The sequence below is a fragment of the Macaca fascicularis genome, chromosome 15 (assembly GCF_037993035.2).
Source record: "Macaca fascicularis isolate 582-1 chromosome 15, T2T-MFA8v1.1".
Lineage (NCBI taxonomy): Eukaryota > Metazoa > Chordata > Mammalia > Primates > Cercopithecidae > Macaca > Macaca fascicularis.
This window is the reverse complement of record NC_088389.1, coordinates 44,832,557-44,857,855: the sequence shown is the minus strand read 5'-3', so window position 1 is coordinate 44,857,855 and position 25,299 is coordinate 44,832,557. Positions and strand designations below refer to the sequence as shown.

Below are 25,299 nucleotides of genomic sequence, written 5' to 3'. Positions count from 1 at the left end.
ACCTTGATCTCTTACTTCTTCTCTTGACTCAGGAAGGCTCTTCTCTTTCCTTCTACTAAACTCCAATAATTACTTTATCAGTCTGTTTAAAGTCAGCTCCTTTAAGAAAACGCCTCTCTTTCTCTTCCCACCTGTCCTCCATCTAAATTAGTTCTTTCACCGTTATTTTCTGCCACAGTTCATTGTTGTACTTCCTTCATACCACTTACACAAATGGTAATTATACATTCCTATATATATTTATTTGCTTACATTTTTACTGAGAGAGACTTTTTCCTCTTGAGTAGCCCCACAAAGGCAATTACCTTGTCTTTTTGCATCAGACTCCTTATAGGTAGATATTGAAACCTACATGGATTTTGTAAGAATTAATACATACTTTTTGAATGAATGAGTATTTGGTGAGTATTCTTCCAGATGCTGTAAGGAAGTAGAAATTAGAAAGTTTCTTGCCCTCAAGAAGCTTGCTGTGTACATATGGCATTTTTTATCTTGTATTTTAAAAACTGTAAGTCAAAATTTCTGTAAGAGAAGATTGCTAGGGAAATTCAAAAAAGAGAGATTTCTTCAGAATTAAAGAAAAACCTCCTGGAATGAGCTAGGTTATAAATCAAAAGGATCAAGGGCCATGTTTTAGCTTTATCCTTAATTCTGGCACATTTTATTGCATGATAAATGTTGAATAAATAATGGCAGGATTAGTACATATATAGAAAATGAGGGGGAAAAAATAAAAGGAATTCCAGGGAATTACAAAAGCCTGAAAACGCATACAAATGTCAAAGTGCTGAATTTTATTGAGGGGCTGGCCACGGTGGCTCACACCTGTAAATCCTACCACTTTGGGAGTCCGAGGCGGGCGGATCACTTGAGGTCAGGAGTTTGAGACCAGTCTGGCCAACATGGTGAAACCCCATCTCTACTAAAAATACAAAAATTAGCTGGGCGTGGTGGTGCTTGCCTGTAATTACAGCTACACTGGAGGCTGAGGCAGGAGAATCGCTTGAACCTAGGAGGTGGAAGTGAGCCAAGATTGCGCCATTGTACTCCAGTCTGGGCGACAGAGCAAGACTGTCTCAAAAAAAAAAAACAAAAATTATTGAGGAACAGTGAGTAGGTCAGTTTCAGTGGAACATATGAATGTGAAGGAGAGTAGATTGAGATTAGTCTGGAAAGATAAGTCTGCAACAGATTTAAATGCCACATAGTGAGCTTAAAAATCAGTGTATTGATATCAAAAGTGGGGGTGAAGATACCTAGGTTTCTTTTTGCAGGCCAGAAATTAGTTCTTCAGAGTGCAGCCTTAGAAGCAAATTACAGCTTGAGAAGTACATGCAAATAGTATCTGCAGTACAAATACTGGTTTAGCTTGGAGTACCGGTTCATCAGCATCATCACTGTCAAATAGCAAGATTCAGATTCCTATGGGGCATCTTCTGTATTTGGCTTGGCTAGGAAGATAATTTTGCTTCCTTATATTTCTGGAAGGGAGCAACATACTTGCCTGACAAGTTCCCAGAGGTGTTTGAACAGTTATTATAGAATTTGAGTATTACTGAGGAGCACCATGCAATGACTGCTAAGGTCCTTCCAATTCTTAGTGGGATTCTGTGACCCACAAATTAAGAGACGGGACACTCAGGTTTCAGTTTCAGGTGATCCACATATAGGTGAAGAAATGGCTCATCCATCTCTTTCCAGACCGAATTGTTTGGAGCCAGACTTCTCTTCTTAGCTGACTCAAGAAAGAGTAGCATCCAAGAGGGGCTCATTAAGCATCTGCAGTTGATAAAGATGAGAAGGAATTTTAGAATAGTTTCATTCAACTGTTTCTCCTACCATTTCTCAATACCATTCTATCAGTATGATGATATGGGCATTGATTGAAAATATCATAAAAACATTTTAGAGTATTTTGAGACCTAGTTCCAGTTAGAATTATTAGGAAAGGCACAATATACTATGGATCTTCAGAGCTCTTAAAACTAGAAGATCACAAGGTCAGGACGTCGAGACCATCCTGGCTAACACAGTGAAACCCCGTCTCTACTAAAAATACAAACAATTAGCTGGGCGTGGTGGTGGGCGTCTGTAGTGCCAGCTATTCGGGAGGGGGAGGCAGGAGAATGGCATGAACCCAGGAGATGAAGCTTGCAGTGAGTGGAGATTGCGCCACTGCACTCCAGCCTGGGCAACAGAGTGAGACTCTGTCTCAAAAAAAAAAAAACAAAACAAACAGAAACAAACCTAGACCTTGGAGGATGGCATGGATTTGTTGCACTAGAGATAGTAAGGATGGGCATTTCAGACTTAAGAAACAATGCAGGCAAAGATTCCAGAGAGAAAAGTGTGGGATGTTTCCTAGGAGCACTAGAAACTTTTGGCCATTGGACTTGTTTGGCTGGAATATAAAGTACATATAGGCAGAAAAGGTAGGGTTTGGTTTTTTTGGTTTTTTTGAGACAAAGTCTCACTCTTGCCCAGGCTGGAGTACAGTGGCATGATCATAGCACACTGCAGCCTTGACCTCCCAGGCTTAAAGCAATCCTCCCACTTCAGGGCCTCCCTCAGTAGCTGGCATTACAAGTGCATGACACCACATCCGGCTAATTTTTTGCTTTTTTGTAGAGATGGGGTCTCACTGTATTTCCCAGGCTGGTCTCAAACTCCTGGACTCTTAAGTGATCCTCCCACCTCGGCCTTCCAAAGCACTAGGATTGCAGGCATGAGCCACCATGCCCGGCCTAAAATCATTTTTAAGTTGATCTTATCTTACAGTTTGTTCCATTTCCCCTGATGTCATTTTATATGGAACTTGTCAAGGCTTCATGCTTTAGAGATTTAATTCACATAAAAAGTTTTGGTTTAGCATTTCAGACCACTTAAAAGTCAACAGCAGCCAGTATAATCTCTTCCCTTCTTCTTTTAGAAACAGGGATGAGTTTTGTTTACAATCTCTGTCCTCATATTTGTCACAAAACACATATTTTCCAAAAGTATCTATGAAGGTAAATTTGGCCAGAAAATGTAAATGTTCAGATCTCCCAAGAGCTTTGTATTTTATACTCTAGGCTTCTCAGCCTCCCAAGGGCTTTGTGTTTTTATACTCTAGGCTTTTTTTTTTTTTTAAGTTTTAACTCTAGGTGAAACTTTATGGATTATATAATTCAGTATTCTTATAGTTAAGGAAAATGAAGCTCTAAAATGTAAAATAACTTACCCAATGTAGTGTATGTCACCTGTGTCCTCTCTCACCTTTAAACTAGTTCTTGCCTTTATATTTTGTTGTTTATATAGTAATTACGTGGTCCATTCATGTTTACTTAGAAGACATAGGTGACCTAGGGATTGGACAATGGGCATTTTAAAAATTGAGTTTGACTTTAGCATGTTTTCTCTTGCAAATAATAGCCTTCAATGACTGTATAATTAATCACGTAATCACTTTCTCCAGGATCTGTCTTGCCTCAACAGGTTTCTCATCTCCTTTGCTGAGTTTGAACAGCTTAATAAGCTGGAGTGATGTAGAAAGATGAAATTTATGATAGAAGGGGATGACCTTCAACTGATACTGGAGATAAAGTGTTTCTTTGTCTTATTCCTTCTTTTTAAGAGATGTGGGGGCGGGGGGGTTGTCTCACTATGCTGCCCAGGCTAGATTCAAACTCCCAGGCTCCAGTGATCCTCTGAGTAGCTGGGACTGCAGGCACGCACCACTGCCCCCAGCTTATTCCTGTCTTGTTCTGATTATAATTAAATCACAGGTTTTTTGTTTTTGTTTTTTATCATTCCATAAGTACAGTCAAAGTAAGATTCTCAGGGCAGCTCCTGAGTTATCGTCCTTTTTTGCTAAAATAGATATTTTTAGCCAAGAGCTTATGAGTAAAGAAGCTATTCCTACTAGCCAAGCGCAGTGGCTCACGCCTGTAATCCCATTACTTTGGGAGGCCGAGGCAGGTGGATCACCTGAGGTCAGGAGTCCGAGACCAGCCTGGCCAACATGGTGAAACCTCATCTTTAATAAAAATACAAAAAATTAGCCAGGCGTGGTGGTGGGCACCTGTAATCCCAGCTACTCGGGAGGCTGAGGCAGGAGAATCACTTGAACCCAGGAGGCGGAGCTTGCAATGAGCCGAGATCGCACCAGTTACTCCAGCTTAGGTGACAAAAGCAAAACTCCGTCTCAAAAAAAAAAAAAAAAAAAAAAAAAAAAAAAGCTATTCCTACTAATTCATAGCTTGTTTTATTATTTTAAAAAGTTGTCAATCCATGCAGCATTTCTTGTTTGCCTAGATCATTGGCCACTCATAAATGAAGGCACTTAAAGTTTTAAGTGTAATTATTTGAAGTAGTTTCCTCCTTTATGTCTCTGACAGTTGGTTACTTTTGATGCAGCTTATTAGTCTGATGTATGAGTAATTCATCCACATAAATTCTGCTATTACTTGAGTATGGCATAGTTTGGCTTTTCTACATGAAAAGTGCTTCAGGGAAGGTATATGGTGAAGGAAGAGAAAATATCTCCATCTGTCAGGGTCAGAAAAAAACAAGATGAGAGAGAGAATAATATAAGGATTATTGAAATCTGCAGATAATCACTAAATTAATTCTTGGCCAATTCTATTAATATCCTTCTCAGCCCCAACATTGCTATGAAGACAAGCAAGTGAGAATTTATTATAGATGATCCCTTGGAGTTATTATCAACAAAGGCAAAAGGCAAAACAGTAGCTAGGTTTTATTGGAGAAGTTTTAAAAAGATAAAATGTAAGATATGTGTGTGGGTGTGTGAGGTAAAGGTAATTATAATGGTGGGTTTGGGATAATTGCTTTCCTAAGTACAGACTATCCTTGTAAGACTACAGTTGTAGCAAGTGCCATATGGACTACTGTCACTTGACAGACTTAATCTGGGGAGAACAATATGTGTTTGAATGTATATAATTTTAAGATATTTTACATTTCTTTTTTTTCTTGTTGACCTGACCTGTTTTTTTACTACCTCCACTGATCATTTTACTTACCGTATTTAATACATTGGTATGGCACAACTTTAGGGGTCTTTAAGTTTTTGCCAGTTCTGGCCGAGACCCATAGTTTAATCAAGCCTACCTTTTATAAGAGGAATTGATCAAATTAAGTATACCTATGATCACTGCACCTCAAGAAAGACATAGGCAAGGGAAAGGCAGCTAGAATATCAAAAGGATTGTATGGTTATCGTCATCCAATTATGGTCACATTTCTGTTGGTTAATTTGGGTTTGGTTTTGTTTGTTGTTGTTTTGTTTGTTTTTTGTTTTTCTTTTTTTTTTTAGTAGAGACGGGTTTCACCATGTTGGCCAGGCTGGTCTCAAACTCCTGACCTCAAGTGATCTACCCACCTCGGCCTCCCAAAGTGCTGGGATTACAGGTGTGAGCCATCACACCCGACCTCTGTCAGTTACTTTGGAATAGGAATATGAAGCCAGGACCCAGGGAATGAGTAGGAAACATTACAGCCTTCAAAGCGAAGAGTCTTCTCCCTAAAAATTTATCAGATTGTATTTCCCCTCCCACTTACTGGGAGCTACTGTGTTTTTTCCAAGCAACTCCAGTATATTGACCTAGAATGCCACTAAGTTCTTTTTTTTTTTTTCTTTCTTTTTTTTTTTTTTTTAGACAAGGTATCATTCCTGTTGCCCAGGCTGGAGTGCATGGCGCAATCATGGCTCACTACAGCCATGACCTTCCAGGCTCAGGTCGATTCTCCCACCTGAGCCTCTTGAGTAGTTGGAACTACAGGCACACATCACCACACCTGGCTAACTTTTGTATTTTCAGTAGAGATGGGGTTTCTTCATGTTGCCCGGGCGGGTCTGAAACTCCTGAGCTAAAGCGATCTGCCTGCCCCGGCCTCTCAAAATGTTGGGATTACAGATGTGAGCCACTGTACCCAGCTCAAAGTTCTGTTTATTGCTGTATTATATCAAGGTCTCCCCTTTGTTGTCCTACATCTCCTTTGCCACCACTCCTCCACAAAAGGTGTGTGGGATTTATTGAGCCATCAGGATAATTTTTTTTGAGACAGGGCCTCACCCTGTCGCCCATACTAGAGTGCAGTGGCGCAATCACTACTCACTGCAGCCGTGACTTCCCAGGCACAAGTGATCTCCCACACCCTCTCAAGCTGGGACCACAGGTGCACACCAGCATGCCCAGCTAATTTTTGTATTTTTAATACAGACGAGGTTTCACCACGTTGCCCAGCCTGGTATCAAACTCCTGGGTTCAAGCAATCTGCGTGCCTCAGCTTCCCAAAGTGCTGGGATTACATGTGTAAGCTACCATGCCCAGCCATTAAGATTTTTTTTTTTTTTTTTGAGATGGAATCTCGCTCTGTCACCCAGACTAGAGTGCAGTGGCATGATCTCAGCCCAGTGCAACCTCTGCCTCCCGGGTTCAAGTGATTTTCCTGCCTCAGCCTCCTGAGTAGCTGGGACTACAGGCACGTGCCACCATGCCCGGCTAATTTTTTGTATTTTTAGTAGAGACAAGGTTTCACCATGTTAGCCAGGATGGTCTCGATCTCCTGACCTCATGATCTGCCCGCCTTGGCCTCCCAAAGTGCTGGGATTACAGGCGTGAGCCACCACACCTGGATGATAATTTTTATTTTTATTTTATTTTATTTTATTTTATTTATTGAGAAAGAATCTTGCTCTGTCGCCCAGTCTGGAGTGTAGTGGCACAATCTCAGCTCACTGCAACCTCCACCTCCTGTGTTCAAGTGATTATCATGCCTCAGCCTCCTGAGTAGCTGGAACTACAGACACACCACCATACCCAGCTAATTTTTAGTAGAGTTGGGGTTTTGCCATGTTGGCCAGGCTGGTCTTAAACTCCTGGCCTCAAGTGATTCACCCGCCTTGGCCTCCCAAAGTGCTGAGATTAAAGGCATGAGCCACTGTACCTAACCAAGGTAATTTTAAAATTCACCTATAGAAGCAATCAAAACAAAGCCAGAGTCATTTCTCAGAGTGTCTGCTAACCCCATACAGGTCATCAAAAGGCAGGATTCGCCCAGTTAAACTGGTTGATCATGTGGACGTAGTCCATAAGCATGCATCCCTGTTTATGGTAGTGTACTGTCTTTGACCTTGAATTTTCTGTATAAGTGCTTGCCAAAAACTTACAGTTACCAATTATAAGTAATGAATATAGAAAGTAGAAGATAAACTAGATAGATTTCTCTTTTTTTAATGTTTTTACAAATCTAAAAAGGAATATGACCCTAATCATTTTAAGAATAAAGACTTTCTTCCTTATCATGGAAGCCAGGAAAGACAGGCAGTCTCCAAAAGAATTGTCTGGGGCTCCAGATTATATCTGTCTGAGCTAGAGAAAAGAGCCCATGTGGCAGATGTATGACTACTTCTGTGTAGTCTTTTTGTGCAATCTAATCTCCATAGTCCCTATGGATTATTATATCTTATTCTTATTGTGCAATAGAAATAAGGCCAATACTCAATGCTAAGACTCAGAATAGGCATCAGAATTTAGCCATCTTGCTAATTTCCTAACTCCTGACCATAAATTTGTATGTATTTACTAGATTTTACAGACTGTGTCTGTCTTGGAGGTGACAGGGCAGGTATAGGGAAAACTTTTTTGATAATCTTTGGAGGTTGACTATGAAAGACCCTTGACTATAAGGAGGTTTTGAAAGTTATTTGGAAAAATATCATACCGTACTTATTAAATGGGGGAGAGAGGAAAGCAATAGAAGTGCTGAGCTCTTCAAGAGTCAATATAGCATGTGCTGTTTCCTATATTTAATAGCATTCAGAGCAACAGAAACAAGTTGGCACATAGCCAACTTCAGGTACCTAACTGAAGATAAATGTTCCCTAGAAACTGAATAGTTTAAAGCCTTCCTGAGAAAGAAACTCCTTTTCTTAACTATTTTATGGGAACTAAATTCCATATAACCTCTTGCTTAATTTTTTAAAATAGTCAATTCCTAGACCATTTCTCATCTTTTTTAATAATCCAAGAAGATGGCCAGGCCATCTTTTATTTTATATCACTTGAACTCAGGAGGTGGAGGTTGCAGTGAGCTGAGATTGTGTCACTGCAGTCCAGCCTGGGTGACAGAGACTCCGTCTCAAAAAAAAAAAAAAAGATCCAAGATTTCTGTGCTAGAAGGAAGAGGTCTTATGAACTGTTCACATGAGTGTTCATAGCCACTGCATGGTCTCAGGAATCAGGACAGGCAGAAAGAGACTTGAAAGTAGTCTTTTTTTTTTTTTTTTTTTTTTTTTTTTGAGACAGAGTTTTGCTCTTGTCGCCCAGGCTAGAGAGCAATGGCGCAGTCTCAGTTCACTACAACACAGCCTCCCAGGTTCAAGTGATTCTCCTGCCTCAGCCTCCCAAGTAGCTGGGATTACAGGCACCCGCCACCATGCCCGGCTAATTTTTGTATTTTTAGTAGAGATGGGGTTTCACCATGTTGGCCAGGCTGGTCTCAAACTCCTGACCTCAAGTGATCCTCCCACCTCGGCCTCCCAAAGTGCTGGGATTATAGGCGTGAGCCACTGTGCCCAGTCTTGAAAGTAGTCTTGACTCGCATACTTTGTAGGAGAGAAGCTAACAGACAAGTCAAGGGTTGTCTTAATAAAGTCAAGTGGGGAGAGAAACCCAGCTAATATTTTGACTAATGCCTTCTCCCACGAAGTTCACTCATTGGATTTTCCCTACGCAAGGTCTTTTATCCCCTAATCTTCCACATAATGATAATAACTGCCATTTATCGGGCACTTTGGTAGATGCTTTATGTATGTTATCTCATATAATCCTCCCAAGAATCCTCCAAGTTGTATAGGCTGGAGACCAGCTCCAGAATGGCTAAGTAACTTTCCCAGGACATACAATCAGATCACCTTCCTTTTCTTTTAAAATTCACCTTCACCTTCCAAATTCTTTGTATAGATGTGTTCAGTTATGTAGTTAAATCCTGTCATTCCATTATTTTAATGCAAAGGTGACTCTCCAGTATTGAACTATTTTGAATTATGTTAAAGAAAACTAGTGTACCTCAATTGGCAAAAAAAAAAAAAAAAGTAAATGAAAGGGCAGTACAGTAATTCTAATCTTTCTTTGTTTTGGGGGTGGTTGTTGTTGTTGTTGTTGTTGTTATTGTTTGAGATGGAGTTTCGCTCTTATTGCCCAGGCTGGAGTGCAATGGCAGGATCTTCGCTCACTGCAACCTCCACCTCCTGGATTCAAGCGATTATCCTGCCTCAGCCTCCCAGGTAGCTGGGATTACAGGCATGCACCACCATGCCCAGCTAATTTTATATTTTTAGTAGAGATGGGGTTTCACTATGTTGGTCAGGCTAGTCTCGAACTCCTGACCTCAGGTGATCCACCCTCCTCGGCCTCCGAAAGTGCTGAGATTACAGGCGTGAGCCACCACACCTGGTCACAGTAATTCTAATCTTTCTACCCTAGTTATAAGCTCAACTTGGTAAATAAAATATTGTAGGTGGATTTTATCATAGATTAAAGGTTAGGAATCCTAAGGGTTTTTTTATTGTTTGTTTTTCAGTTCTGTCCCTGAGTTACATATTCACGTTTTTTTGGTTAGTATTTGTAACAGTGGTGAGAGCCGGTAGGCATTTGGGTCATTAGGGATCCACCCTCATGAGTAAATTAATGTCCACTCTCAGGAGTGAGTGAGTTATTGCTTTCACAGGAATGGATTCGTTCCTGCAAGATTGGGTTGCTGTAAAGTGAGTCCATATCTCTTTGCACATGCCCACCTGCCTTTCTGCTTCTCTGCCAGAAGCCCCGCAGATGCTGGCACCATGCTCTTGGACTGTCCAGTCCCCAGAATCATGAGGCAAATAATCCTCTTTTCTTTGTAAATTACCCAGCCTGAGGTATTCTGTTATAGCCATACAAAACAGATTTAGACAGTATTGTTCTTTACAAATAATTTGTAAATTTGGCCTGGCATGGTGGTTCATGCCTGTTATCCCAGCACTTTGGGAGGCCAAAGTGGGCAGATCATTTGAGGTCAGGAGTTCAACACCAGCCTTGCTAAAATGGTAAAACCCGGTTCCACTAAAAATAAAAAATTAGCTGGGCATGGTGGCACATGCCTGTAATCCTAGCTACTAGGGAAGCTGAGGCCGGAGAATTGCTTGAACCTGAGAGGTGGAGGTTGCAGCGAGCCAAGATCGCACCACTGCACTCCAGCCTGGGCGACAGAGTGAGACTCCATCTAAAAAAAAAAAAAGTAGAGTAAAGATTGCTGTGACCGGCCAGGCGTGGTGGCTCAAGCCTGTAATCCCAGCACTTTGGGAGGCCGAGACGGGCAGATCACGAGGTCAGGAGATCGAGACCATCCTGGCTAACACGGTGAAACCCCATCTCTACTAAAAAATACAAAAAACTAGCCGGGCGAGGTGGCGGGCGCCTGTAGTCCCAGCTACTCAGGAGGCTGAAGCAGGAGAATGGCGTGAACCCAGGGAGGCGGAGCTTGCAGTGAGTTGAGATCCGTCCACTGCACTCCAGCCTGAGTGACAGAGCGAGACTCCATCTCCAAAAAAAAAAGATTGCTATGACCCTGGATTTTAACTTATTTTTACATCAATACCCATTTTTATTTTGGAAGCAGCTGAGCTTGAGTCATCTTAGATTAAAGCTACCAAAGGAACAGGCTAAAAAGAACCAATGGTAGTTTACCTCCTATAAGTTGAATTTCTATTCTAGAGAGAATGGGTTAGGTGTGTTTGATTGCTTTAGAAGATAAGTTATCCAAATACATACAGCACATCACTGAAAATTTAAGTGGGAAGATAAAAAAATATAATCACTTTCATTTATTATGCTTTAATAATTAATTTGTAAGTTTTTCCTTTTTTGATGTCATTTAGCTTTGCATATTCCCATGGGATCTTTTCCTAAAATAAAGCTTTTAGTGAGCTTAAGGACTTATCAGGATTGGTTTGTGTTTGAGCCTACAGTGTATGTTTATATAGTAATCTCCAACAGCTTTGTACCTTCCTATTCATACACCATTGGGTAAGCCTTGCATAGGATTCCATTACATTACATCCATTGTCTACTGACAGTGAGAGCAAGTAGATTCTGCTCTTGTTCTATCTCCTAGTATATTTGGATGTGAAATATATCCTGCACAGATGACACTTCAAAACAGGTGCATACTTTGAAAGGTTTTCTGGAAATTTGTATATACCTTGTCCTGAGTCACTGATATGTCTGAAGAGATTTGATAATGTGTCATCATTGAGTAGATTTCTCTTAATTGATAATGAGGGGCCTGAATAATTAAGAACCTGTGGGTCTTCGAAATTAGTTCATGGTAATAATTAATGTTATGAAAGTTCATCAAGGAAATCATCAGGGTTACAACTTTTAGGTAGTTTGTGGTACTATAGTCTTTTTTTGTTGTTTTTTTTTTTTTTTTTTTTTGAGATGGAGTCTCAGTCTGTTGCCCAGGCTGGAGTGCAATGGCACAGTCTTGGCTCACTGCAACCTCTGCCTCCCGGGTTCAAGTGATTCTCCTGCCTCAGCCTCCCAAGTAGCTGGGATTACAGGTGCCTGCCACTAGATCTGGCTAAGTTTTGTATTTTCAGTAGAGACGGGGTTTTTAGTCAGGCTGGTCTTAAACTCCTGACCTCAGGTGATCCGCTCACCTCGGCCTCCCAAAGTGCTGGGATTACAGGGGTGAGCCACTGCGCCTGGCCTAGTCTTGCTTTTTTAACAGTCCTTTACATGTTATCTTATATCCCAAAATGAAAATTATGACTGTTCAGTTTCCCTTTCTAGCTTTTAGCCTTAAAGCTCCTTGAGGAAAGACTCCATGTTCATTTCTTTATTTCCTTTGGTCTTAAGAAGGCACTCTTGCAAATATTCATTGCCTCTTCCTGACCACGATTCATATTGATAATATGGAATGAAATAATTCTTTATGGTTTTATTATGCTATAATCATTTTTCAGACTCTTATTGGAAGAGAACAGTATTTGTGTCTTCTGCCTTTATCTTTTTATAAGGATGTGTTAATAGTCTTCCTGGCTAGCGAAAGTCTTTTCATTCTTACTGCATTTGTTTGGTTCAATATCATAATTTATGATCACTCAGATGCCAGTGATCTCTCCATCCTACCGTGATTACCTCTTTATCTGAAAACAGCTGCCCACCTGCCATTTGTCCCATCATTAACACTTTGAGCGTGGTCTTTATTTTATTGTGCATTGTATTTTTTCGTGTTTACTCTAAAAATGTTGTAGACAAAGACCCTGTTATGTATGTTTTTATACCTCCAATCTAATCTCTTTATGGTAATGGTATCAATAATACCAGATTGTTGAGCTCTGTAATTTTTTTTTTTTTTTTTTTTTTTTAATGGAGTCTTGCTTTGCTGCCCAGGCTGGAGTGCAGCGGCATGATCTCTGCTCACTGCAACCTCCGCCTCCCGGGTTTAAGCAATTCTCTGCCTCAGCCTCCTGAGAAGCTGGGATTACAGCCGCATGCCACCATGCCTGGCTAATTTTTGTATTTTTAGTAGAGACGGGGTTTCACTGTCAAGCTCTATAATTATAAAATAATCTAGTGTCTGGCATGAAAGGGGATCTTTGATTATGCCTACCTGATGTTTTGCCTTATCCTTCACTAGAAATAAGAACCTATTTCTTAAGCCAGCTGTCATAGAACCATGGGGTAGGAGTTAACAAGGAGAAAATAGATAAATAGATAGCTCCCTGAATCGATATAAATTTCCTACCTACAGTCTTTTTTTTTTTTTTTTTTGAGACAGTCTCCTTCTGTCACCTAGGCTGGAGTGCAGTGGTGCAACCTTGACTCACTGAAACCTCCACCTCCCAAGTTCAAGTGATTCTCATGCCTCAGCCACTCGAGTAACTGGGATTACAAGTGCACACCACCACACCTGGCTAATATTTTTGTTGCTTTTTTTTTTTTTTTAAAGTAGAGATGGGGTTTCATCATGTTGGGCCAGGCTGGTCTCGAACTCCTGGCCTCAAGTGATCTGCCCGCCTCAGCCTTCCAAAGTGCTGGGATAACAGGCATGAGCCACCGCACCTAGCCAATTTCTTCTTTACCTCTTAGTAATTGTGTCTTATTTCTCAGCTTATTTCCTTCACAACATGAAATTGTGTTTATTGTTTCTCTCCCTATTAGGAACCTTGTTTGTCATATTCACTGTTGAATTATTAGCACTTAGGTTAGAGTTTGGTATGTAATAGGAGCTTGATAAATATTTATTGAGTGCATGAATAATGAAAAGCATACTTGGTTTCATGAACACGAATACCTACTTGGAATTTTTAAAACCACTTTTTCTTCCACAGACTGGAGTTGAGGGACACATAAAGAGAATCCATCAACACCTTCCCTTCCACACACCCCAGCTTCCCACTCTCCCACTCCAGCTCTAGCTATAGGAGTTATTGCTTCTGGGCCAGGCACAGTAGCTCAAGCCTATAATCCCAGCACTTTGGGAGGCCGAGGCGGGCAGATCACTTGAGCTTAGGAGTTCGAGACCAGCCTGGCCAACATGGTGAAACCCCATCTCTACTAAAAATTAAAAAATTAGCCAGGTGTGGTGGTACACACCTGTAATCCCAACTACTCAGGCAGCTGAGGCACAAGAATCGCTTGAATCCAGGAGGTGAAGGTTGCAGTGAGCCAAGATCACGCCACTGTTCTCTAGCCTGGGCAACAATGCAAAACTCTGTCTCAAAAATAAAAAAAAAATTTAAAGAAAAGGGAATTATTGCTCCTTGGTTTATGTCTTAGATGACTTTTGCAGCAATACAGTGATGTGGTAGTAAAGAAACAAGGCTGAATTTGCAGTTGTCTGGACTTAATTTAATATAGAGTATCCAATTTATACCTTGTTTTTCATGTTCTTCACTCTAATGTCCTGGTAGGATTGAAATTATATCTAAAGTCTGAGCACATTGCTTGCCTAGGGCCACAGTAGACCTTTCTTCAAATTTAAATTAGCTGAAGGCTGGTTGTCCTGTATGTGAAAATGTAATCAAAATATCCAGATTAGGCACAGGCCATCCCAATTAGGTGACTTATCTGAAGTCCTTGCTTTTCATCTGCTGACATTTATGATTAGAAAGCCTTAAAGCAGTTAAATTTCATTAACGGCGTTCATTTGTATCTTATTACAGATTGTCTGTTTCCTGCAATCCAAAGAAGCTGCTTTTCTTCTCCTTATCTAATATTTAAGTTTGAACATATATTAAGCAATACCTATTAAAGGAACTATACTGGCTGGACACAGTGGCTTACATGGGTAATCCCAACACTTTGGGAGGCCAAGGCAAGAGGATTGCTTGAGCTCAAGAGTTTGAGACCTGCCTGGGCAACATGAGACCTCATCTGTACCGTAAAACAAAAAATTAGCTAGGCATGGTGGTGGTGGTGGACTAAGCTAAGGCCTGTGATTCTACCTCCTTAGGAGGCTGAGGTTGAGGCTGCAGTGAGTTGCACTCCAGCCTGGGTGACAGAGCAAGACCCTGTCTCAAAAAAAAAAAAAAGGAACAATTCTGCAGAATAAGGAAGGATTAGGCATCTGTAGCCCTACATGTAAACCCTTTCTGCTACAGTCTCCAAAAGTGATCTCTATTAGCATGAATTCCTTCTCTCTCCATCTGTAGATTATGAAAAATAATTCTGAGTAAAGATGCCAGGAGAGCATTCATTTATTAGACAAATTCCATATAGACAAAGTATTTACCAAGAAACAAGCCCAGGAGCAGGGAACCACCAGGTTGCCTGGTGAACCAGCCTAGGTCAGAAATGGAGCAGGTCAAAACTCCTGTATTGATCAGTAGCGGGATCATGCCTGCGAATAGCCATTGCATTCCAGCCTGGGCAACATGGCAAGATTCCATCTCTAAAAATTAAAAAAAAAAAGAAACAAGATTTTTATATCCTTAAATTATTATATATAATTCTTTCTCTTAAAAGAATCTTCTGCTGACTCTCAACTTTTCCTGGAAAAAATGGATCATTCCCACCATATGGGGATGAGCTATATGGACTCCAACAGTACCATGCAACCTTCTCACCATCACCCAGCCACTTCAGCCTCACACTCCCATGGTGGAGGAGACAGCCACATGATGATGATGGTGAGTGCCATAGGAGGGGCAATGCAGGCCCTTTCCCACCCACTTGGGTAATAGAAATAATGGAATTTTAGTGTTGGAAGCTTATTATCTTTAAAGGTCAGTTTACCAGTGAGGATAACTAAAGCAGACCCAAGCAAGTAATTTGCCCAAGATTACATGGCAGGCTACTTACAGAGTCACACCAGAACCAAGATTTTAGGCTTCTTTCTTTGGTAGTCCCGTCTAAAATCGACTCTTTTCTGAATTAAGTTCTGGTCTTTATGCCTTGTGTGGAAAAGAGAGAAAGACAAAAGTTGGCCAGGCGCAGTGGCTCATGCCTGTAATCCCAACACTTTGGGAGGTGGAGGCAGGTGGATCACGAGGTCAGGAGATCGAGACCATCCTGGCTAACACGGTGAAACCCTGTCTCTACTAAAAATACAAAAAATTAGCCAGGCATGGTGGCATGTGCCTGTAGTCCCAGCTACTTGGGAGGCTGAGGCAGGAGAATTGCTTGAACCTGGGAGGTGGAGGTTTTAGTGAGCTGAGATCTCACAACTGCATTCCAGCCTGGGTGACAGAGAGAGAATCTGTCTCAAAAAAAAAAAAAAGAAAGAAAGAAAGATAAATGTTGATGGTGGGGGCCCAGTAGAGTACTCATGCTCGGTGCCTGTGGTAGTAACACTAAAATGAGGGCTTCCCACTCACGTGAGTGTCTCTTCTTACTATCCAGATCTTCTACTTTTAAATGTTCTAAGCTTCTTTGCCCCAAATTCTCATTTAGAATTTTCATTCATCTCTAACTGACTTGTTTTGGTTTTCTGGCAGCCTATGACCTTCTACTTTGGCTTTAAGAATGTGGAACTACTGTTTTCCGGTTTGGTGATCAATACAGCTGGAGGTGAGTAAGCCATCAGGTAGTGCTGGAAGGTGATAGTCACATGAGAGACAGTGACAAATAATTTGGAAGTCCAGCACCTGTTTCTGTCCTAACTACTGAGTCAACATGGTAATGATGCATAACCATCTTGGTTCCTATTTCCTACCTAGAAGGTAGGAAACACAGTACTTTTTTGGTCCTCTGGTAAACCTCTGTTAACTAACCTGTATGTTTTGGAGCTCTAAAAAATAATTTAGATACCAGATAGAAGTCTTTTGCAATCCATTTTCTTTCATTCTTTTCCAGAGTGTTTACTTTTTTTTTTTTTTTTTTTTTTTTTTTGAGATGGAGTTTCATTCTTGTCACCCAGGTTGGAGTGCAATGGCAGCTATCTTGGCTCACTGCAATCTCCGCTCCCAAGTTCAAGCAATTCTCCTGCCTTAGCCTCCCAAGTAGCTAGAGTTATAGGCACCCACTACCATGCCCAGCTAATTTTTGTATTTTTAGTAGAAACGGGGTTTTGCCGTGTTTGCCAGGCTGGTCTCAAACTCCTGACCTCAGGTGATCCACCCACCTCGGCCTCCCAAAGTGCTGGGATTACAGGCATGAACCACCATGCCTGGCCTCAGAGTGTTTACTTATTTAATAAGTTATTAGTCCTGGACATAAGACTAAGTCAAGTTAAATACCACAAAATAACTCTAAGTTTAAAACTATTGCTCTAATATAATACTTCAATTTTACGATAAATTAAGTGCCACAAAGAGTGAAATGACTTGCCCTCAATCATAGAGTTAATATGTCAGAGCTAGGACAAGGACCCAGACCTTCCAGAGCTACCTAGACCAGTGTTCTTTTAGTCTACCAAACTATGGCCCACATCCTTCCTGATTCTTGGCATGGCCCATCTTAGTCACTCCTAGTTTTGAGGTAGATGATTACCCATCTCTTTGTGTCTATTATGTTGTATGGTATACTTTAAATTTAACTTGTGCAAACTCAGTAGTCAGTTGGACTGCCTTAGGTACCAGATGTCTCTTTGGAGCCATAAAATCAATTTGTTTTGGGAAGAAGGAGAGCATTTCGTTCAGGTAACGTGTTAAATTAGCAGTTTGAATACATTTATGTCATTACCAACACTTCCCAGTGTGAAAGACTTAGAATTGAAATGCCTATTCAGGAATATTCTACATTGTGTGTTTCAGTGTAACAAACCTAATTTAATGACATCAAGCAGTCTGACCAAAAGGTTATTGTTGTTCTGATTTTTTTTCTTATCTTAATCAAAAAGTAAACATGTTCTTGGCAGAGGCAGTAGTTTTCAGTTACACCATCTTAGCTGTTCTCCTATCTGGGCAAGAGAAGAGGGAATAATATAATGTCTTCAAAAACTGAGAGTAGCATTTTTTCTGTGTGTCTTTCTAGCTGGACAGCACATTGGCTAATGATTTTGCACATGTTTGACAGTACCACCATATTTTCCTTCCATACTTAGAAATGGCTGGAGCTTTTGTGGCAGTGTTTTTACTAGCAATGTTCTATGAAGGACTCAAGATAGCCCGAGAGAGCCTGCTGCGTAAGTCACAAGTCAGCATTCGCTACAATTCCATGCCTGTCCCAGGACCAAATGGAACCATCCTTATGGAGACACACAAAACTGTTGGGTAAGAACTGAACAGATCCAGATGAAGTCCTAAAGAGCTTGATCAGTTAAGCAGCAAAGTGCAGCTATGTGATCAGCAGCAGCCCTCTTCTTGAGTTAGGAGTTCTGTATGACCTTGATCAAAACTGTCCTTAGAGGTTTGGGTTGTAGGTCATGAGCAGGCCAAAGGAGGAATGAGAGGAAGTCTTCTGCAAATATGAATGTTTGTTCTGAGTTGTAGGTATTGGCCACTTCAGAAGAAGGGAAGTGAAGAATCCATATTTTAAAATATTTACCAAAATAATAATGAACAAGTTAAGAAATTCAGGTCAAGATATAAAAGAATGGCAGATTGCAGTTGATTCTATAAAATTACACCTAGTCAGCTCTGTCCTCTTTTTGTTTACAATATAAGACTGTATTAATTTCTGTGTTCTGTCGAAGAAAGTATTTGGGTGATTATTGGTTTTTCCCGTGGATTGGCAAATGTTTTTTGAGATTGTTTTAATAAAAATGTAAGTCTTAAAACCAAATTGGACCTTAAGAAATCCTATAGACCGACATCCTGCTTTCAAACAAGCAGTGTTATTTATTTCCATTGTACTGATGAGCTTACTGAGGCCCAGAAGGATTGTGACCTACCTAAGGTGGCACAGGGGATGAATAACCAGGGCTCCTTATCCCTAATTAAGTAATTTCTTCTATACTACCCAACCCTCAATTCTATTTTTTTTTTTTTTTTTTTTCTGGAGACAGGGTCTCCCTCTATTGCCCAGGCTGAAGTGCAGTGGCACGATCTTCACTCACTGCAACCTCTGCCTTCCAGACTCAAGTGGTCCTCCCACCTCAGCCTCCCAAGTAGCTGGAACTACAGGCATGAGCCACAACACCCAGCTAATTTTTTTTATTTTTTGTAGAGACAAGGTTTTGCCATGTTGCCCAGGCTGGTCTGAAACTCCTGAGCTCAAGCAATCAGCCCACCTCAGCCTCCCAAAGTGCTGGGATTAAAGGCATTAGCCACCACCCCCAGCCTCTGTTTCCGTGTTTGTAGAATGTAAACTTTACAAAGGTGGGAAACCTAAAAACATTCGGGCAGATGAGCGGGAGAGGGTTTACGCTTCCCTTTCAGGATCTAAGGTGGAGATAAGTCTAGATTACTGCTCGTCCTTTTCTCCTTCTCCGGAAAAGGGTTCCTCCTCACGGCCATATCTGACCAATGTTTATAAGCCTGACAGCCCTGTGCTGTTTCATTTCCATGGACCAATCAAAGAACATTCAAGTACCCATGAGTTGCCAGAGTGGCTGTCCAGTTCCAGCTGAGCTCATGGCAAGAGCTCTTCCCTCTTTCTCCTGATCTGCAGAACTCCTAGGAGTCCCTGATTGTTGTGTCCCTGTTTACTCTCCAGGCAGCAGATGCTGAGCTTTCCTCACCTCCTGCAAACAGTGCTGCACATCATCCAGGTGGTCATAAGCTACTTCCTCATGCTTATCTTCATGACCTACAACGGGTACCTCTGCATTGCAGTAGCAGCAGGGGCCGGTACAGGATACTTCCTCTTCAGCTGGAAGAAGGCAGTGGTAGTGGACATCACAGAGCATTGCCATTGATGTCAAACTCTGGCGTGGCCTTATCGATTGCAGTGGGAAGCTGTTCAAGACTTGAAGACGTGATTTCCTGCTCCAATCATCCCTTCTTGCTCCTCTTTGTGCACGTACACACACACACACACACACACAGACACAGACACACACACACACCTCCTGCTCAACAGAGGTTTAGTTTACAGTCTCTGAGCTAAAGTAGTAACCTCCCAAATTGTTTTTTCTAATAAGCTGAGTTTCCCATTTCTTTTAAGGAGAAGCCACCCATGAAATGTCTTTTCCTTCTCCATCATCTTAGAGCCATGTTATATGTTCTTGTCTAATCCATGTAGCTTTTTGTTCAATGACTTGATCATCTGCTTCCTTTTTGAATTTTTAACAGATAGTAAGTAAATTTGGTAGTTTTTTTCCCTGGGTCAGCGATGGAAAGGGGTTAACTTCAGCCAGGATTGATGGCAGCTGAGGGAAATTCTTGCCCAACTAAACCCAGAACTCAAACTTAACATTAGAAAATAAGGTCCAGGGCCGGACACAGTGGCCCACGCCTGTAATCCCAGCACGTTAGGGGGCCAAGGCAGGCTGGATCACCTGAGGACAGGAGTTCGTGACTAGCCTGGTCAACATGGTGAAACCCCGTCTCTACTAAAAATACAAAAATGAGCTGGGCATGGTGGCGGGCGCCTGTAATCCCAGCTACTCAGAAGGCTGAGGCAGGAGAATCACTTGAACTTAGGAGGTGGAGGTTGCAGTGAGCCAAGATGGCGCCATTGCATTCCAGCCTGGGCAACAAGAGTGAAACTCCATCTCAAAGAAAAAGAAAACAAGGTCCAGTTTTTGGATTCAATGAGTGGGAAATACATTGTGCCTTTGTCCAGATGTGATGCATTATACCAAAATTTTAGTAGTGTGCAGAGGGGTGGTTTCAGACTAAATACAGGCTTAGAGCTTGCAGAGTGTGTATTCTTGGATGGCTGACTCATCAACCTGCATTCCCACTTAACACTTTGATTAGCATGAACTTGCCAATCAAAAAATGACAATCAGTTTTAGAAAATAGAAATAGGTATTTTTAAATAAAACCATTCGCAGTTTACTTTGGCTTGATACCTTGGTTTGTCCCAGCTGAAGTGAAGCAAACGAGTTCGAATTATTTTTTTCCATTACCGTTTTCGCATGTCTGCCTCTAAAACAGTGATTTTCAAGCTTTAGTGTGCATCAAAATCACCTGTAGGGCTTGTTAAAACACTGACTGCTGGGCCTCAACCCCAAAGCCCCCAGAGTGGCACTTCTGAGTTCCTGCTCATGTTACAAGGGACCACACTTTGAGAATCTCTGCTTTAAGCTAAGGAAATATTGCCTGGTGGGCTGGCTGCCTGATACTGGGCATGGAAATTTGAATTGCTGATTGGTAGATGGTGTGTCTGGACTTAACTCATGTAGTAAATACTGCTGATCAATACCTAATCATTCCACATTTATTGAGCTCCACCTGTGTGTGTGTATACCCAAGCATACATGTGTGAAGGGCTGTAGCCAAAGTATTTTTACTAGCCTGTATGAAGTCACTAGTCCTTATTTTTAAAGGTCTGTGGTTTCTTGGAAGTAATTTGATTGTTGAGAGAGACCTTTGATCTGCAGTGTAAATCTACCAGTCATGGGCCAAAAGGGCAAAAGCCCAGCTTTCTCTTTGGAAAGACTCAGGGTGTGGTTTGCTGATGGCCAGATTTTCCTCAGGCTCCAACAACTGTGCTCATACCAAGCAGATCCTCATCCTCCATATAACCATCTTTGTTATTCGTGGGGGTTTAATTACATTACAAGTGGCCAAAACCCCTGTTCTCAGTGAAGAACCACATTGGATTTTTATTCTGTTCAGTTGTAGTCTACACTGCAGTCTTAGTCCCGGTTCAAACTACCTCTTTAAATTGATTTGTCTTGTGCTGGTCTGTTAAATCCTGCCCTTCTTGGTGCTAGATCCAGTTGTGCCTCAGGGCAGAGGAAACTTACCCTGTTGGCCTGTGTCGTGGTTTTGTAGTTTGTACTTTCTCCATGGGTGCCAGTTAAATATTGGAGAGCAAGGAATGTGTACTTGTATGGCTTTGAACCAAGAGAGGGTTATAAGCCTACTGGATTGAGGTTAAAATCCAAGAACCAACATTTAGAGCTTTGCGCTTTTCTCTCATTCCATCACCTTGTAATGATGATACTTAACATGAGCAGGGTGAATGACAGGTACTGACAAAGTCCAACAAAAAGGTGTAATACAGCCTGTTGTCTCAAGCCAAGGAATCTTAAAACCATGATAAATAAATAGGAATCAATAGTTAGTAGTGACACTGGTGCTCTCTAGAAATCTCAGCATGAACTGCTATAGAATACCCTCCCAGCAACAGAACCTTATCAGTAAGGCCAGCTAGACCCAATGGTTCATGCCTGTAATCCCAACACTTTGGGAGGCCAAGGTGGGAGGATGCCTTGTCCCCCGAAGTTCGAGACAGGCCTGGACAACATAGTGAGATCCTATCTCTATAAAAAATGAAAAATTAGCCAGGCATGGTAGTGCACACCTGTAGTCCTGGCTACTTGGGAGACTGAGGCAGGAGGATTGCTTTTGCCCTGAAGGTCGAGGCTGCAGTGAGCCATGATTGTGCCACTGTACTCAGCCCGGGTGACAAAGCAAGATCCTGTCTCAGAAAAAAAAAAAAAAAAAGAAAGAAAATTCAAGGCCAGTTAAGACAAAATGCTATGACTGAAATTCACAGAAATATCAGTTTAGATTAGGTCTTCAGGTATTCAGGAGAGACAGGTATTAAAACCTGAATTTCAGAGATTCTTAGACTAGGTGCCAAAGGATGAAGCTAGTGAAGGAGAAAAAGCTTAAATTCCATCTTGAGCTCTTGGATTGTGATAATACAATGATCTCATTAACTTTTCATTTCTGTATACCTGTTCATTTGGAATTTAATGCTTCTTTGTTCATTTTGAATCCAAACTTCTCTTTTCTTTCTTCCCCATTCACATCTATTAGAAGACTGCATCACCATTTTTTCGGCCCCCTTACTCTACTGTCCTTTCCCTTTTCTTTAATTTTTTTTTTTAATCTCATGTCTAGTGTATTACATCTCCATAGCCCTCCTGATGCAGTAGACAGTGCTATGCTATGGATATAAATATCAACCAGAAATTGGCATTTATAAACCTGTTAGAGACTTTAACCATGCTTCAAGAGGCAGTTGCCCCACTGGAATTTCTATAAGGATGGTACCCTTCCCAGAGTTACAGAATCTTAGGTGCTGTCTCTAGTCTGTGATGGAGGAACTCCCAGCATCCCCATTGCCCACAAATGGAATCCTCACTGTATCCACTAGGAAATTAGAAATTAAGGTTTCTTCACTACTTCTATGGTAGGGTTGTCTGAAATTCCCTTTCAGGCTGTGGGTACTGGTCTTAGGTTCTAGTCAGAAGGGGTTCCTTATAAGGAGCACGAGGAGGGGAGTACACTTTCATATCATTTAATTTTGATCCTGCCCTCTCCAGCTGCTCCTTCAAAAGATACATCAAAAGATACAAACTCGGCCGGGCACAGTGGCTCACACACTTTGGGAGGCCGAGGGGGGCGCGGATCACCTAAGGTCAGGAGTTTGAGACCAGCCTGGCCGACGTGGTGAAACCCCATCTCTACTAAAAATACAAAAATTAGCCGGGTGTGGTGGCTCATGCCTGTAATCCCAGCTACTCCGGAGGCTGAGGCAGGAGAATCACTTGAACCCGGGAGGGAGAGGTTGCAGTGAGCCAAGATGGCACCATTGCACTCCAACCTGGGCAACAAGAGCAAAACTCTGTCTCAAAAAAAAAAAAGATACAAAGTCTGCATTTGATATAATGCCTTAATTACTGGGTCTACAATTAATGTTGACTGTTTTAGATTGTAAGCTCCTGGAGAACAGTATTGCTGTAGTAGGAATGTTTTAACAGTGTCATATGAAAAAGAACAAAATAAATATTTTGATTTTGTGATTCTATGCAAGTTTTTCTGCCCAGAGTGATAACGCAATAAGCTAGTCTCTTCATAGTCTGCATAGATTCTGGCCATTAACATCAGTTTTTAAGATGTCAGTATTTTAGGTGGTATGATCCTTTCAGGTTTTCATCTCACTTCCTCCTACTCTACTTAAAATGACATGCCTGGTACATGCCAGAAGATCCGTGTGACCTTCTGCACAGGAGACAGGGTCTTCATAAAGCCAGAAGTATTTCAATATACTGAGGATTCCTGAATTTAAAAGCCAACTTTTGTCACATCATAATCCCTTCCGTGTTTCTGCTGTCAGGCAAGAGGCTCTGAGCTGGGCCTGTAGGAAGTTTACCGCCAAACCTTGAGATGCACAGTGACCCTGCCAGTCCCTTCAGTAATGCCAAAATGCTGACGTTACTTGCTCTTCCCACTGGCTGCCAGTGGGTATCTTACCGTCAGCACCATTCCTAGTCTCTTAGTGTAGTATCATGAACGTGGACTTAGAGGAGTCAATGGGTTTGGATTCTGGCTCCACCACTTACTAGCAATATGACCTTAGGAAGTTAGTCTAATGATCCCTAAGCCTTAGTTTTCTTAGAGATGGAGTCTCGCTTCGTCACCTAGGCTGGAGTGCAATGGTGCAGTCTCGCCTCACTGCCACCTCCATCTCCCGGGTTCAAGTGATTCTCCTGCTCAGCCTTCCAAGTAGCTGGGGCTACAGGCACACACCATCATGTCTGGCTAATTTTTGTATTTTTAGTAGAGACGAGTTTTCACCATGTTGGCCAGGCTGGTCTTGAACTCCTGATCTCAAGTGATCCGCCCGCCTCGGCCTCCCAAAGTGCTGGGATTGGGAAAGGTGTGAGCCACTATGCCTGACCATAACACCTGTTTGAATCAGGCACCCAGCACAAAATACGCATTCAAGCCTTAGTGTATTTTTTTTATCTATGATTATTGTTAATCTAGCTTTCAGGAAAATGAAAAGTACACTTTTCTTGATAAGGTTAGTAGGTTAGTTTTTTTTGTTGTTGTTCTTTTGTTTTTTTCATTTTTGTTTTTATGACGGAGTTTTGCTCGTTGCCCAGACTGGAGTGCAATGGTGCAATCTCAGAGGTTGCAATCACTGCAACCTCTGCCTCCCGGGTTCAAGCAATTCTCCCACCTCAGCCTCCCAAGTAGCTGGGATTGCAGGCATACACCACCACGCCTGGCTAATTTTGTATTTTTAGTAGAGACGGGGTTTCGCCATGTTGGTCACACTGGTCTCAAACTCCAGACCTCAGATGATCCACCCACCTCGGCCTCCCAAAGTGCTGAGATTACAGGCATGAGCCACCACACCAGGCCCTCTCCCACTCGTATTACTCAAACTACCCCAAAAAGGCTAACATCCTGCTAAGAGTCTCTGTAGAACTGATGATTCAAGAGGCTCTTATGATCACAGCTGGCGATTCCCTGGGTTGAATTAGTAAAAACAGGCCAAGCATAGTAATCCCAGCACTTTGGGAGGACTGTTGAATGCCAGCAGCTCAAGCCCACCTTGGGCAACATAGATCCCTGCCTCTACGTAAAACAATAAAAATTAAAAAAAAAAAATTTAACTCCAAAACATTAGGGCAACATTCAAAATTATCCTCTGAGCTGCCTCGCTGGTTCTTTCTGGGAAAAATGCTTAGGCAAGTTGAGAAAGGAAGGAAAGTTGGAATAATGGCAAAACTGTTTAGAAGCATTCCTCTTATTTCCCTCCATTGTCTGTCTTCCGAACATTGTACCCAAACTAGTTACAAAGCCATTCTGTAAAGAGATCTGGTACTTACAATTTCTTCAGATTTACACAATATCACTAGATTTTAATTTCTACAAGGGCAGGGATCTTTGTTGAGTGGCACATGGTAGGCACTCAATAAATACTTGTTGAATAGATGGGTTAAATGAAAGTGGCAGGGATCAACTAGAGTGTCCTGTGCTTAGGGTCTTTTAATAAAGATGGAAAGAAT

At 41.6% G+C, this 25,299-nt stretch overlaps 1 protein-coding gene and 1 long non-coding RNA gene across 2 annotated transcripts in view; one reads left to right on the top strand and one right to left on the bottom strand.

Annotated features, from left to right (window-relative positions):
* SLC31A1 (solute carrier family 31 member 1) overlaps nt 1-20,377 on the top strand; it is a 37,533-nt gene extending 17,156 nt beyond the window's left edge. Inside the window, exons 2-5 of the mRNA XM_005581024.5 lie at nt 15,018-15,181; nt 15,989-16,061; nt 17,536-17,704; nt 19,089-20,377. Of these exons, the coding sequence (XP_005581081.1) occupies nt 15,053-15,181; nt 15,989-16,061; nt 17,536-17,704; nt 19,089-19,290 (573 nt within the window). The 5' untranslated portion in view covers nt 15,018-15,052 and the 3' untranslated portion in view covers nt 19,291-20,377. The remainder of the gene's footprint in view (nt 1-15,017; nt 15,182-15,988; nt 16,062-17,535; nt 17,705-19,088) is intronic.
* LOC141408612 (uncharacterized) lies at nt 632-14,919 on the bottom strand. The gene is made up of 3 exons (XR_012424462.1): nt 14,785-14,919; nt 3,221-3,341; nt 632-1,779 (listed from the first exon to the last, which is right to left on the bottom strand). It is a non-coding gene; the product is annotated as an uncharacterized lncRNA (long non-coding RNA).
* Nucleotides 20,378-25,299: the final 4,922 nt, after the last annotated feature.